The sequence below is a fragment of the Canis lupus genome, chromosome 1 (assembly GCF_048164855.1).
Source record: "Canis lupus baileyi chromosome 1, mCanLup2.hap1, whole genome shotgun sequence".
NCBI lineage: Eukaryota > Metazoa > Chordata > Mammalia > Carnivora > Canidae > Canis > Canis lupus.
Genome location: NC_132838.1, coordinates 50,167,455 through 50,181,868, shown reverse-complemented (window position 1 = coordinate 50,181,868; position 14,414 = coordinate 50,167,455). Strand labels below are relative to the sequence as shown.

General features: G+C 56.4%; 1 protein-coding gene across 1 annotated transcript in view; it reads right to left on the bottom strand.

The window, feature by feature from the left end:
• SLC22A1 (solute carrier family 22 member 1) overlaps positions 1-9,500 on the bottom strand; it is a 30,169-nt gene extending 20,669 nt beyond the window's left edge. The window contains exons 1-3 of the mRNA XM_072829879.1: positions 8,874-9,500; positions 3,583-3,686; positions 1,655-1,809 (exon numbers count right to left, since the gene is read on the bottom strand). Coding sequence (XP_072685980.1) covers positions 1,655-1,809; positions 3,583-3,686; positions 8,874-9,284 — 670 coding nt within the window. The 5' untranslated portion in view covers positions 9,285-9,500. The remainder of the gene's footprint in view (positions 1-1,654; positions 1,810-3,582; positions 3,687-8,873) is intronic.
• Between the last annotated feature and the right edge of the window lie 4,914 nt (positions 9,501-14,414).

The following is a 14,414-nucleotide window of genomic DNA, read 5'->3' as shown; positions in this document are numbered from 1 at the left end:
AGCCTTTGGGGGCGGCACGGCTCTCACCCACCAAGATAGATGGCCATCTGTCTTCCTCTCTCTGGCATTTGAGCTTCTCAAAGGGAGGAAGGGTGCCTCCTCTATCTTGGTACCTCCAGCCCTGCCCCACTGCCTGCCACAGAGTGACAGCAACCCCACGGGGCCCATCGCGGGGCAGGCATCGCTCGGGCCACAGCTCTGCAGTGCACCTGCCCATCAGGGCTCTGCCACCCCCCTCTGAGGGCCCCCATAAGCCCCTCTGAGCCAGGGCTTATGGGAATGGCCCAAGAGTTCATGGCCGGGCAGTGCTGGGGAGTAGATATTTGACCCCAAATTTATCGTCTTAACCACGTGTCAAATAGTGCGTATTCAACATACAGATGGCCAGTGAATATGTATTGAACTGACTACACTTAGCCAGAGCATACAGTTTCGCAAGGGAGGAACATGCTTTCTCTTGGTCCTGATGAACTACCTCTCAGAATGCCAAGACCAAAGATACCACTTTCAGAGATGGAAGGACAAAGTTGTTTCTTTTCTATTCTCTACAAATGAGCAAAAATGTGGATTATCCTCACTGCCGTCCAATGCACCCACATATGGGCTGCAGAAAGCACCGGTGGCTCTTGTACACGACTTTCTTCCAAGAGAGTGATTTTCCTTTTTTAGTCTCACCCCTCATGGAAAAATTTGAAAGGGGGAAAAAAACAGTATATAGAATTACAGTGGTTCACACCTCATTTTTTTTTTTTTTAGAAAAAGATGTTTGAAAAAAAAAAAAAGAAAGAAAAAGATGTTTGTCTGTTCTCTTACTCCTTCTTACAGTCTCCTCCTAATTTTTGAGTGGTTTAGACCAGTTGGGCTGTTGTATTTCTTTTCAGGAGATGCCGGTCCTTTCGTATTTAAGATGTTAAGATGCTCTCTTACCTGACTCCCCTTCCTGTATACCACCCCCCCCCCAGCACACTGCTGTAAATAAATCAGAATGTGGTCATGTTGTTCCCAAATAGATTAGTTGATATAGAAAGATTGATATATTTAAGTGGTTATTTAAGTGTCTCTCAAACAAAAAAGGAGGGAAGAAAGGAAGGAAGGAAGGAAGGAAGGAAGGAAGGAAGGAAGGAAGGAAGGAAAGAAGGAAGGAAAGAAGGAAGGAAGGGAGGGAGGGATAAGAAGTAGGGAGGGAGGAAGAGGGAGGGGGAAAGAGAGGGAGGAGGGAGGGAAGGGAGGAGGAGGGAGGGAGAGAAGGAAGGAAGAAAGGAAGGGAGAAGGGGGAGGGGGAGGAGGAAGGAAGGAAGGAGGGAAGGAAGGAAGGAAGGAAGGAAGGAAGGAAGGAAGGAAGGAAGGAAGGAAGGAAGAAGGAGGGGGAGGGGAAGGAGAGGGGAGGAGGAAGGGAAGGAAGGAGGAGGGAAAGAAGGAAGGAAGGAAGGGAGAAGGGGGGAGAGGGGAAGGAGGGAGGGGGAGGGGGAGGGAGGCCGTCCCCACCTAGTCCCCTGGCCCAGTCAGACAGACAATCACACACAGCTAGAGTTACTACCATTTCTCTGGAGCCCACGAACACCCCCTCTCCCCCCAGAATCCCACCTCTGCGTCTGGCTCCCTCCCCTTGTGCTGCCCACCGCCCCCGTGGGAACTGAGCACAGGGGGTGCTTACTCAAGACGTAGCCGGACGTCCAGCTGCCCTTGCTCACCAGGCCCTGCAGCAGGCGGAAGAGCAGCAGGGACGTGTAGTTTGGCGCCACGGCCGTGAGGGCACCCAGGACCGCACTGGTGAGCGAGGTGGCCAGGAGACATAATTTTCGGCCAAACCTTCAGAGGCAAGGACACAGGGAAGTGAAGTGGGGCTGTTGAGTGTTTGGGGACCGATGGGCCCCAAGGGACAGACGGGGTCTCGATCGGGAGGCCCATGTCACTGGTCTCCTGAGGGACCCCCGACCTGAGAGCCTGGCCATGTGGTCCTCAGGGAACAGCGGCCCTTCCGAGGTTCATTAAATCACTGTAAGGGGGAACCAGGATCCCGGTGCTCTCAGGCACCTGGTGTCTCGGCCAGGAGGGGGTGCTCCCCTGGTGGCTCTGCAGGGTCCCCTGCATGACCCCCCTCATCCCCTAGTCGACTGTATTATTATTAACAGGGTTTGACAGCAGGCGCCCTCATGCTAGACTTAGCAGCAGCCTCAGGAACTTCTCTGGGAAAATACTCCGTTCTGATGGTGTAACTCCTGAGGATTATTTCCTTTTCCTTTTTCCATGAATGAAATGGGGAAATCGTGTGCTAACTCTTCTTCCCGGGCGGTGCTTCACTGACTCCATCTTTCCAACCTGACCCGGCATTCTGGTGGCTACGCAAGGAAGCAAGGGGCCAACGTCCTGTGTGGTCACGGTGCCCTGGTCCCCACCCCAGTCTCCCCACCCTGCAACCTCTTCCCTCCCTGCCCTCTGCCTCCTAGACTCCAGCCCGGGCCTTCACTCCCCTACTCCTTGCCTCCTCACCTCAAGCCCCTGCCCCTGCCCAGCGCACCTACCCACCAGCCCGTAAACGTCCTCGTCCTGTACTAACATAGAAACTGTCTGTCGGACACTCACCCCTTATCACCTCAGAACACTCAGACCTCATGACACCCGTGTCCACCCCCTCTATCTTTTCTCCTGCGCCTCTGACCAAAGGCTCTTCAGCTAGCTCCCCAGGGCCAGCCCGTCCACTGCCCCTTTGGTCCCTCGCACCTTCCACGATGCCATTGTCCCCTTCCTGGACCCTTCCCCTGTCCCCTGTCCCTGCAGCCCACCTGCCCTGCAGAGTTGTCCACATGCACAAACTCCACTTCCTTCTCTCTCTTGCTTTTCTTCAGCCTTCCCCTGCCACCATCCCTGTCACTGGTACTTATGGGACCAAGTCCCCAGATTTTGGCCTCTCCTCCCCATTGGGCCAGACCCGTCTTGCATTCTACAGCTTCACACTACCCCAGGAGAGTGGCTGCCCTTCCATCTCCCTACCATTTTGTTTAAATCTCCTCTGCCAGCAATTCCTTCCCTGCCAACATCTACACATCTCTCTATACTCTCGGCTAGCTTATCTCGAACGTGGTTGACAGCTTCTGGTGACAAATCCCAGATATTTATCTCTAGCACAAATCCCTCTTCTGAGCACAGCTCATGTATGCAACCCCTACTTGACATCTCTTCTGTGCCTCCAGGGCCACTCAGCACAGCTGAGAATTCCCTCGGCCAGGACAGAACTCTTGATGGCTTCCCACCCCCACAACAAAGTCTGCTTCTAATCCACTCTGTCCCATCTCAAAAAATGGCCCCATCCTCCCCTCACCCATCTGCTCCATGCATAAACCTTGGCTTTGACCCCATCTTCTCTCAGCCCACCACCCCAATTCTACAATCTGCATGGAGTTTGGACCCCTGAAATCCATCCCAAATCCCAGCCTGATTCATCTTGCTGCCCCACCCCAGTCCGAAGCACCAGCCTTTGGTGCTTTTCTCTGTCACCTGGACAGATTCTTCTACCACTACCCCCTACGATCCATTCTTCTCATGGCATCGCTGCTATGTCTGGTCGAATTGGACTTTACGTACCTGTCTGCAATGTAGCCGACCCCCAGGGAGCCGAGGAAGAAGCCCAGGTTCACACAGGATTGAAAGAGATCCACCTTCCAAGAGTTGTCGCACACCAGGTTGAACTGCGCATCACACCACGGGCGGACGGGCCGAAAACACAAGACCGTTTGTAAGTCAAGCTGTATCTACTGTCTTGTCTCCAAAGTCAATGCTCACCACAAAGTGATACTCTCAAGGGTTTCACATCACTTTCCCTTCCCACATTTTCATAAGACAGATTCACGGTTTCTGGCAACTCTCCGTTACTACCACTATCTACCCAACATCTTTGTTTTACCCTCACTACTGTCAAGTGCTTTGACATCAAGAGTCGGTTATTGAAAGACAACACAGCCAACAGATAAGTCTTCTGGAAAGAAGTAGAGTGCGGTAATTTCCTAAAGATAGAAATGTAGCAAAATAAATAGAATATGTTTCCGAGGATTGGTCAGAAGCCCTCAGTTAAGTACCTATTCGTTATATATTTAATTATGTGAAGTCCGCAGATAACTCCGTAGGTCATGACTGGTGTTGCCACACATGGCCACAGGAGGGGATGAGCACAGACACCAGGGCAAGAAGGCGGGCTTGGCGGGGGCAGCGTGTGCGCTAGCGTCCTGTGGGTGGGGCCCAGGGTGGCTGGAGACTCAGGGACCAACATGCCAAGAGCCAGGGAGGCCAAGGCAGGAGAGTGTGGGAGCCTTTGCTGTGTTTTAGGGGCAGCCCCACCTCAGGGGTCACACACCTGCGCATGTGACAGGCCCAAGGATGAAGTGGCCCATGTCGTCTGCGGGGCTCCGAGAAGGTAGAGGTCAAGGTGGAGCCCCGCCTGGGCCCTCTCCTCCTCCCCATTCCTGGCTGCTTACTTCCTGGACATGAGCACTTTTTAAAATAAAACATAGGTAGCCCTCTGTGTCACCACCTCATTTTGAGAAAGTAATCGTGAGCCTGTCCTACCACCAGCTGTCTACGCCCAGACCCCGCGGTCCACTCCCGTGACGGCTTCGGCTCTGGGGCGCGACGAGACACCACGGGGCGTCCCGGGCATTCCCTCTACCAACCCAAACGTTCGTTCCCTTCAGCTGAAAGCACACCCTCCCCACGAAGCTTCTCCTCTGGTTCTTTGGTTTTCCCGGCCTGTCCCAGGCCCTGCCGTTAAAGACGGAGGGACAGGTCACTCCTGGGAGCTATCTGGCTGTCCCCGGGTCTGTATCTCCAACTGCCCAACTGGTTTTTTTGCAGCCTCCACCCACACTGTCTGAGACCACATCTGTGTACCCTAGATTTCCCCGAAGCTGCGGGGCACTGGTTTCATCTTGTGCTCCAATTTTTGCAATGAGCAGGCGCAGGCTCCATGTTGTCCCCAGACTGTGCAGAAGCCAGAGCGCTCACAGCACTAGAGGAAGGAGCATCTGGCTTTACCTGCCACCATGGCCTCCTGCTGAGGTCCCTGCCCCCGCTCTGCTACGCCGCCTGCCATGCCCCGTGCCCACCCCTCAACTCACACCCAACCACTGCCCCCCAGCCCATTTGTACACGCCAGGAAGACAGGCCCAGCCCTCAGAAAAGCCTGGGACTGCACAGCATGGGGGCGCTGGATGGGTCGCTGCCCCTGCTGGGATTCCACCGGCCTGGGCCTAGTGTCTCAGGCACCGTTTACCAAGCAGCAGGCAGTGCTCTCCAAGCTTGTCTACAAATCACCCAGAGGCCTTGTCAGAACACAGACGCCGTAACTCCTCAGCCGATCCCAGGAGATCTCTAGGCTGAGACAAGTGTGCAAACGGTATAAGCACTCCCATGACCTCAGGCTGAGGCCTTGCTTGAGCTCAGGCTCATGCTCACAAGCAGGGGAAGAGAGGGCTTCCCAGCCTGGAGGGGGGCCCCCAGCCCACGGTGGGGCTGCAGCTGGCAGGACAGGGCCTCCCGACAGGGGACTCAGGAGTCAGGGGAAGCAGGCACATTCCTTCCCCAGAAGGAGCCGCAGCCCCCTCCCTAGTGCAGAGGGTGGGGGGCTGGTGACACCAGGGTGTTCAAACCAGCTGGCTCAGCATCCTCTGGTAAGCAAGTTCCAAGGTCCAGGGCAAGGCTAAATTAAAGATTATTTCTGCAGAAAGGAATCACTAAGGTGAATCCTGGAGAATCCGCTTCAATTTAGGATGAAGAGCAAGAGGCAAAGGCAGATTTAAAGCAATGGGGATGGAGAGTGCTGAGTCCTCCTGCCCCCCACCCCCTATCCTAGAGCCCTGGTCTTGTCACACTTGGTATCTCCACAGACTCCCACCGCCCTTCATGCTCTACCCACAGCCACTTTCTCCCTGCTCCGTCTGTGGATGAGAGCCTCAGGATCCCTTCCATCCTTGTCAGAGCTGAGATCTGGGGTCTCATGGAAGCTCACCCCTGCTGCCACCGATGGCCACTGGGTTCTGGAGCTCTTTCTCTGTCCTCTTGTGTCTTCCCCTCCCAGCCACCACCCTGCCAAGCTCCTGCCCCGCTCACCCACACCCCCAGGACCCTTCCCCCAACCCAGGCCAGCCCTGCATCTCCCCTGAAGCATCCTGTGGGTAGATGCTTCTCACGGGGCTCGTGGCTCAGCTTCCCCTCCTTCCGGGGACACGCCCTGCCCCAGCACCCTGGGTCCAGACCACTCCCAAGGTCCAGCCAGGACTGTCTTGCTTTGCTTTTCTGCCTAAACAAAACCAAACTTCCTCGTCTGAATGAAGACAGGGTTGCCAGGTTTAGAAAAAAAAAAAAAATCCAGAATACTCAGAATTTGAATTTCAGATAAACAACACATTTTTTTTAGTGTAAGTATGTCACATGCAATGCTTGTATTCCCTGCCTTGGCTCTCAGCATCAAATAAATGCACAAAAACTGGGACATAATTATCTTTAAAAAATTGTTTGGGCGCCTGGGTGGCTCAGAGATTGAGCATCTGCCTTGGACTCAGGTCGTGATCCCGGGGTCTTGGGACCGAGTCCCACATCGGGCTCCCCGTAGGGAACCTGCTTCTCTCTCTGCCGGTGTCTCTCTCTCTCTCTCTCTGTGTGTCTTTCATGAAAAAATATGTAAAATCTTTTGAAAAAATTGTTTGGCTTTTATCTGAAATTCCTATTTAACTCAGTGTCCTGCATTTTATCTGGCAACCTTACATGAGTACTCTGCGCTCTCGAGGGAAAGTGAGGAGTCCCCACCCTTCATGCCTGTGTTCCTCCACAGAACCCTGAACTGCAGGCACCTGGGGGCTCAGTGGTTGAGCATCTATCTGCCTTTGGCTCAGGTCATGATCCCGGGGTCCTGGGATCGAGTCCCACATTGGGCTCCCTGAAGGGAGCCTGCTTCTCCCTCTGCCTGTGTCTCTGCCTCTCTCTGTGTCTCTCATGAATAAATAAATAATCTTAAAAAAGAAAAAAAGAACCCTGAGTTCTACGCAATGTAACAGCTGATTGTCCCAAATGAACCTAGCACACGGTCCCTCTCCCCCAAGCCAGCCTTGCCCCTTGCTCCTTCTCCCGGTCTGTCCTGTTCCCTCTCCTTGCTGCTCAGAATACTGCCCGAGGCTCCATTCAAATGCCACTTCCTTCTGGAAGGTGCCCATGATCTGTGCAGCAGCCAAGGTACACGTCCACCCCGGGAGCCCAACGGCCCCTGTGTGTCTACCCACACGTGACCCCGGGCACTGGTCTTCTTCTCACTGCCCTGGAGACTGCAGCCTCCCTGAGGGAAGCTCACGGCCTGTGTCCCTCCCAGCCCCACGGTGGTGCGGGAGCAGAGCAAAGGCTCAGACACTTTCCTGAGTGAGCAGACCGCGGAGTGAATAGATGAAAGATGGTATCCGATCCTTTACTAGCAGAGGAGGTCTCATCACAGAGAACAGAACAAACACCTCCCTGTCTTGGTCGGATCTAGATTCCCAGCCAGACTGTCAGACAGTTTGGTCCCCCCGGGAGCGAGGTGTCTCATTGGTTACCTGTCTTTGGAGGATGCGTTGGAGACCAGGTGTTCAGGCAGTGGCAGGTAAAGCAAGTCACACCTGCGCCTGTTCCTCCTGAAGGAGAAACCTCTGTGCTGTCCCCTCCCCAGCCTTGCCCCTTGATCAGGCAAGGGGAGAGGACACAGCTCTTTCCTCCAGTAGGAGCCTCGGCTGTGCTGACACTGAAACCACTAAGTGACCTCTTGTTCCAGCTAAGCAGTGCCCTCGCCAAAACCAGGCTTTGCTAACAGAGTGCCTCTGCATAACTTCCGGCCTCTGGTTTCAACAATGGTCCTCAATGCCAATCTCCAAGTGCCCACACTTTTCACAATGTAACACTTTTTACAAGGTCTATGAAGGGAAAAAAAAAATCTAGTGGCTTTTTATTAAAATATTCTCAAGGCACCATACAGAAAGAACCCACTGAACTATGCAAATGAGGCCCTCTGACGCCATCGTCCCACCTGTAGGCCAGGAGCAGGGCCCCTGACGCAGCCCCAGCACTGATGCCATGTACCGTTGAACTTGCCAATCCTGTGGGGCAGGTGACTTGCCATTCCTGGCTGGCCCGTGAGGCAGTGGAGGCTCAGAGGCCCTGAGTAACGTACTCAGTGACGCCCAACTGATCTGGGGCACGGCTGGCTTTGAAAAGGTCCTTCTCCGGGCAGCCCGGGTGGCTCAGCGGTTTAGTGCTGCCTTCAGCCCAGGGCCTGATCCTGGAGCCCCTGGATTGAGTCCCACGTGGGGCTCCCTGCATGGAGCCTGCTTCTCCCTCTGCTGAGTCTCTGCCTCTCTCTCTGTGTGTGTCTCTCATGAATAAATAAATAAATAAATAAAAAGAAAAAAAAAAAAAGAAAAAAAGGTCCTTCTCCAAAGCCAGAGCTGCTTCCACACGATCCCAGCCAGCATTTAGCTCTCTCATGAGTGCAGAAAGGGAGACCCACCAATCTAATGACACCCCAAGTGAATGCAGCAGGCTCTTAGAGAAGCCAGTGGGCCAGAAAGAAGAGGAACCTGTCTCCCTGCAGACCAATGTCCTAACAATCCAGCTCAGCCTGGCTTGCAAAGGTCTCCCCTACCTCCAGCCCGCTCCTCTAATACCCCACGTCTACAGGGGACCAGACAGGAGAAGCAGGCCACCGAGTGCCCAGGACAGCGCCGGACATGGCCTAGGTGATCAGCGAATAAAATTCTCCCCCCTTCTTCCCTGATGCGAAGCTGAACCTTCTAGGATTTGCGGTGTGCTTCCTCCTGCCCCTGCAGCCCTCCTGTTCCCTCAAACACAGGGCCCGGCCTCACCTCGGTCACGATGGAGGAGCCGGGCGTGTCGTAGGCCCAGCCGTGCAGACAGGGCCCGAGCGGCAGGTGGCTCCTGTTGGCGGCCAGGCCGGCCAGCGGGTCCACGCAGCCCAGGGCGCTCTGGTTCCAGTCCACCGCGTAGCTGCGGCACTGGCGGGGGAAGGCGTCGCCCGCGGGCCCCGGGCCCGGCACCGTGTAGTTGAGCTCCTCCGCCGCGCTCCAGCCGCATCGCCGGCCCAGCTCGGCCGCCCCGGGGCTCAGGCAGCGGTGATCCGGGGTGAAGGCCAGGAAGACGATGCCCACGTAGACGGGGGCGAAGGCAGCCGAGAGCAGGCATAGGGTCAGGAAGGCTTGCTTCTGGAACCAGCCAAACTCGCCGACCTGCTCCAGAATATCATCCACGGTGGGCATAACGGAGCCAGCACCTTCATCACTTTGACCCAGCTGTCGCGGCCGCGGTGGCCAGGGTCAATGTTCCGTGCGGACTTCTCTGCGATGGGCTGGTTCGAAAGCAAGTTGCTGTCCAAGCACGTCTACCTGGAAGCCGACCAACTGGAAGCGATCTTTCACCCCGTGGCGCCCATGACAGGCAAGGGTGGAAGCAGGAGGGTGACCGGCCACATCCCGGTGCTTGGCCGGGAAGCAAGTCAACTAGGTGGAGGTTCAAATTCTCTTTCTCTCTCTCTTTTTTTTTTTTTTTTTTTAAAGATTTTATTTATTCATTCATGAGAGACACAGAGAGAGGGAGAAGCAGGCTCTCTGTGGGGGAGCCCCATGTGGGACTCGATCCCTGGACCCTGGATCACAACCTGAGGCGAAGGCAGATGCTCAACCGCTGAGCCACCCAGGTGCCCCCTTGAATTCTCTGGAGTCAGAGCTCCCTCCCAGAGAGGAGAGAGTTAGAGCCCGCTGGGTAAACCCCCTGGTTGGCTCTTCCAGAGAGATTGCTTATCTAAAAACTTCATTTTAGAATCCAGCTAAATCAAAGAGGGCCAGCTGCCTGCTGGCACAGCTACAGGGGCTGTGCAATCCGGCGGCTCATAGGCTGGCCTGTACCCTACCCCCATCCCCACCCTTACCCCCACCCCCACCCCCTGCACGGACTGGCCTCGAGCTTGGCTCTGCAGAGCATCTGATCCTATTTGCCGCCGCCGCCGAGGGCTCTGCAGGCCAGCATCCCAGGTGAAAGGCTCTAGACTCAGCCACCAGCCAGGCTGACCAGTGACCATCAATGACAAGGCCGTCAGCCTCCAGCACAGGGCTCCTGCGTGTGTTCTGGAACTCCTCACGACGGCCTTCACGGGAGGTGTGATCAGACTCCCCACTGCTCAGCTGGGGAAACAGAAGCTTAGGGAGCTAACAGCAGCCTCCAAGTCCACGCTGTCACTGAACTTGAACCTCCTTCAGCTCCAGAGCAACATCCCTTCATTTATTAACCGGCCCTTCTTCACCACCTGCTGTGTTAGTTCTTTGGCTCACTCCACAAATACCGTGCCAAGTCCCTACACGTTTCCAGCAGCCCCAGGCTCCAGGACGCAGAGTTGGGGCAGCCCCTACCTCCCAACAGCTTACAGTTCAGGGGGGCACAGACTTACAAAGGGAGAGCTCCAGTGGACGGCACTAGGGGAGCCCCCCACACTGACCCCTCAGCCAGTCGAGCACCTTCCATCTATCCAGTGGGTTGACGGGGGGGAGGGGGACGGGGCGGGAGGGCAAGCAGTCGGTGAGAAAAGGCAGGAAGGGTGTAGCAGGCTGGGATGGCAAGGTGGCCCCCTGCTGGAGTCGGCACCTTGGGGTATCCATGGGACCTGAGACTCGCCTGTCTCCATGCAACACATCCAATGTGGCAATGCCACCCATGTGATTACATCACAGTTTAACAGCCACGTTCCTCTTCCCATTGCTGCCTTTGATGGAGCAAATGGCCCTGTGGGGGAGCCCACGTGGCAAGGACATAAGGTGCTGACAACTGCAGGGACGACGTGGGCTCAGAAGGAGATTTTTCCCCAGACTGCAGAGGGTCCAGCTACACTGTGGCCACGCTTCTGTCCCCCAGACATGGGAGACACATGTGTGTGGCCTTACGCACCTAGTTTTGTGGTGATGTGGCTACACAGCAATAAACGAGGAGAGAAACTGTGGGCTCTGGGGAGCAGCAGGGTCCTGAAGGGCCTGGGGGCCTAGGAGCCACCTCGCTCCCAAGGCCTGTGGCTGGCTACCTGTGCTCCACGCGTGCCCCCTGGGACCTCACTTGCCGGACTGACGGCCGAGGCCAGGCATTGGCAGCAGAGGCCGGGCTCGAGCAGCTCTCCCCTCGGCCCATCCGACTGCACACACCCCCTCTGTGGCCAATCTCGGAGCAGGGAAGGGGGCAGAGGGGCAGCCTGGGGTCCCCGGCCCCTCCAGGCCTTCACCCTGCTTCCCCCTTGGCCTCCTGTGGGGGGAAATCAGAGCGAGGGGCCTGCTCATCGTGGGGCAGAGCTGGGAGCGAGCCGTCAGGTCCTCTGGCCTCTCAGACAGAGACTCACGTCCCGCGTTTCGCTGGGAGGGACTGAGGCTGAGCACGCAGGGCCAGGAGCTGGCTGCAAACTGATCATAGCGCGGCAGCGGCGCCTTGGCCGGACGGGGAAGCAGCCTCTGGTTTTCTGGTTCACCAGGCCTTCAGCCTGGGGCACACGGTGAGGGGATAGCTGAGCTCCCTAACACACTCATCCCCCACATCCTCACCCCAACATAGGATGGCCGGGCTTTGCAGGACCCCATGGGACCTGACCCAGCACCGCCCTCCCAGCCTGCCCAGGTGGTAGACTCCCAGCTGCTTGACTATACAACAAGCTGACACCCGGGTCACTGGGCCAAGGGGACCAACTGGACACTGGGTGGGACCCCAGGAGCCTTGGCTGGAGCTGCTGACAGGAGACATCAAAACGGCATCAGATGGGAAATATCTTCCCCGCCCCCCATCTCAGCCCTGGGACACAGACACAGATGTCAGGACGGGTCCCTTCACCTGCGCACAGGAGAGGCAGACGGGGCAGTGTTTACGGTGCCAACGGCACCCTTTTGTTTCTGGACTCTTCTCTCTCTGCTCCGTGGGCACTGGGAGCCGGCCTCAAGCCCAGGGCTATACCGGCTGGTGTGGCCAAAGTAAGGCCCACGTCACAGGGCTGCAGCTCTGCGATACCCCTGCCTATGCGGGCTGCTGCCAGAGGGCTGAGCACTGGCTGGGAGGGTGGGAAGGAGGGGGGCCTGGGCAAGCCTCCCCAGAGCCAGGACCTCACACACTCCCAGCTGAAAGGCAGTCCTTTCTACTGGTGTGAGTTCATAGGAAATGTGTCAGGGTCTCTTTCCCCGGTTCCTTGCGTAGAGCTCCAGAAACCCTTGTAATTTCCTAGGTGACAAGAGTGTCCTTTGTTCTAATGATGTGACTCCTGGATGGCTCCTGGTCACAGGACAGATCAAGCCATGCATGGAAGCTTGGAACATTCAGCCCCACCCAATTCTCTTGAGGAGGAAGATGGGCTGAAAACAGAGCTAATGATCCATCAAGCCTATGTGATGAAGCCTCTGTAGGAATCCTAAAAGTGGGGCACCTGGGTGGCTCAGTGGCTGAACATCTGCCTTCAGCTCAGGTCGTGATCCCGGGGTCCTGGGATCGAGTCCCGCATTGGGCTCTCCACAGGGAGCCTGCTTCTCCCTCTGCCTGTGTCTCTGCCTCTCTGTGTCTCTCATGAATTAAAAAATAGAGAGAAAGAAAGAAAGAGAAAAGAAAGAAAGAAAATAAAAAAAGAAAGAATCCCAAAAGTAAGGGATCTGAGAGCTTCCTGCTGGTGAACGCATCCACAACAGGAGGATGATGCACCCCAACTTCACGGTGACAGAAGCCCCTCTGCTGCCCTATGTACCTCTTGATCTGGCTGCTCATCTGTTTCCTTGATCGTATTCCTTGGTAAACTGGTAAATATCAGTGTTTCCCTGAGTTCTCTGAGCTGCTCCAGCAAATCCATTGAATTCAAAGGGGAAGCAGTCATGGGACCCAGATCTGCATCCAAGTCACAGAAATATGGGTGACCTGGGGACCCTCGATCTGCAATTGGTGTCTGAAGTGGGGGGTGGTCTTGTGGGACTGGGCCCCTTACCTGGGGTCTGAGGCTATCTCCAGGTAGACAGTGTCATAATCCAGTTAAATTATAGGACCCGCAGGTGGTATTCCAGAGCACTGCTTGGTGTGGGGAGAACCCCACACACTTGGTGACCCGAAGTGAGACGTTCTGAGTGAGGAGCAAGGGAGATACACACAGGAGAAGGGAGAGCTCGGTTTTACCTACACAGGAAAACGAGTGGCCACTCAAGCCAGCCAGGGCTGCCCACTCGCTCTCTGTGTTGCCTGGACCAGGGACTCGGTTTCCCATCTCACGATTCCTGGCTCAGGTGCAGCGAGGGTGGCCGAGGACATCTTGGGGATCAGAATGAAAACAGGAGAAGCACCAAGCACTATGACCCTGTAATCAACCACCAAACCACCCATGGCAACTCCCCACCCCTGCCACCCCCACCTCATGGGGGCCCCTCCCCTGGCTGCACTCAGCCCCAGGGCTGAGTCCCAGGCCTGTCCCAGGCTGCAGGCCTCCTCACCAGCTCTGGGGTTGCTGGTTCCATCTCTGTGCCGCCAGGAGGGCACCACCATGTCCTCTCCTCACAGCCTTCAGTCCCCAGCCCCTTGTCCAAAACAACAGCTTTCTCTTAAGGACCTGAAGGGACAGGGAAACTGCAGTGGGGAGTATGGAAACCACCAGAAACGAGGAACCAGCACAGGAGCCGTGGTGAGATTCGGCAGGGCCATCAGGGCACGGCCTTCCTTGTGACCCAGGCCGTCCTCACACCGCAGGCTCCCGCCCGCCCCATGTCGGGGCCCCTCTGCTGACACCAAACCCACCGACGCGGGAGCCTACCCCCCAGAGCTCGGCCAGAGGCCCAACAGGGCAGCCTCCTGTCTCCACCTCCCATCTCCCGGCGCCAGGACCATCCGGACCCAACAGCCTGTGTGTGCCTGCCTGGTTTGCTGCTTACAACCTCTGGTCCTCATTTGTCCCAGCACACGTAGGAAACAGCCACACATATTCCTTCCTACCCTCCCTCCCTCCAGAGCTCAGAGGGCTCACCAAGGTCACCCTCGGGGCCAGGGGTCCCTGGGAGCAGAGACTAGTCAAGACACTGGGGACGGGTTTGGAGCCAGCCATCACTGGGCTCTGGGTTCCGGTTCTATCCCCAACTGGATGCCGGCATCCCAAGTCCCAGTAACCTAAGGATACCTGTCAAAGTCCAGCCCGTGAGAACCTACTGGGCTCTCAGTGACCCACCCACCCTGTCCCCGCAAAGGAGCCCACCTGTTCACTCGCCCACTCACTCCTTGACGGGCACGATGGCGATCACAGGTCACAGGGGGCAGCTTCAACGAGGCCCCCAGGCACAACTGTGGGTCCTCCCTGTGTCTGCTGGCCACCAGGACCCTCTAGGGGACCGACCGGGCCTCACATCCCT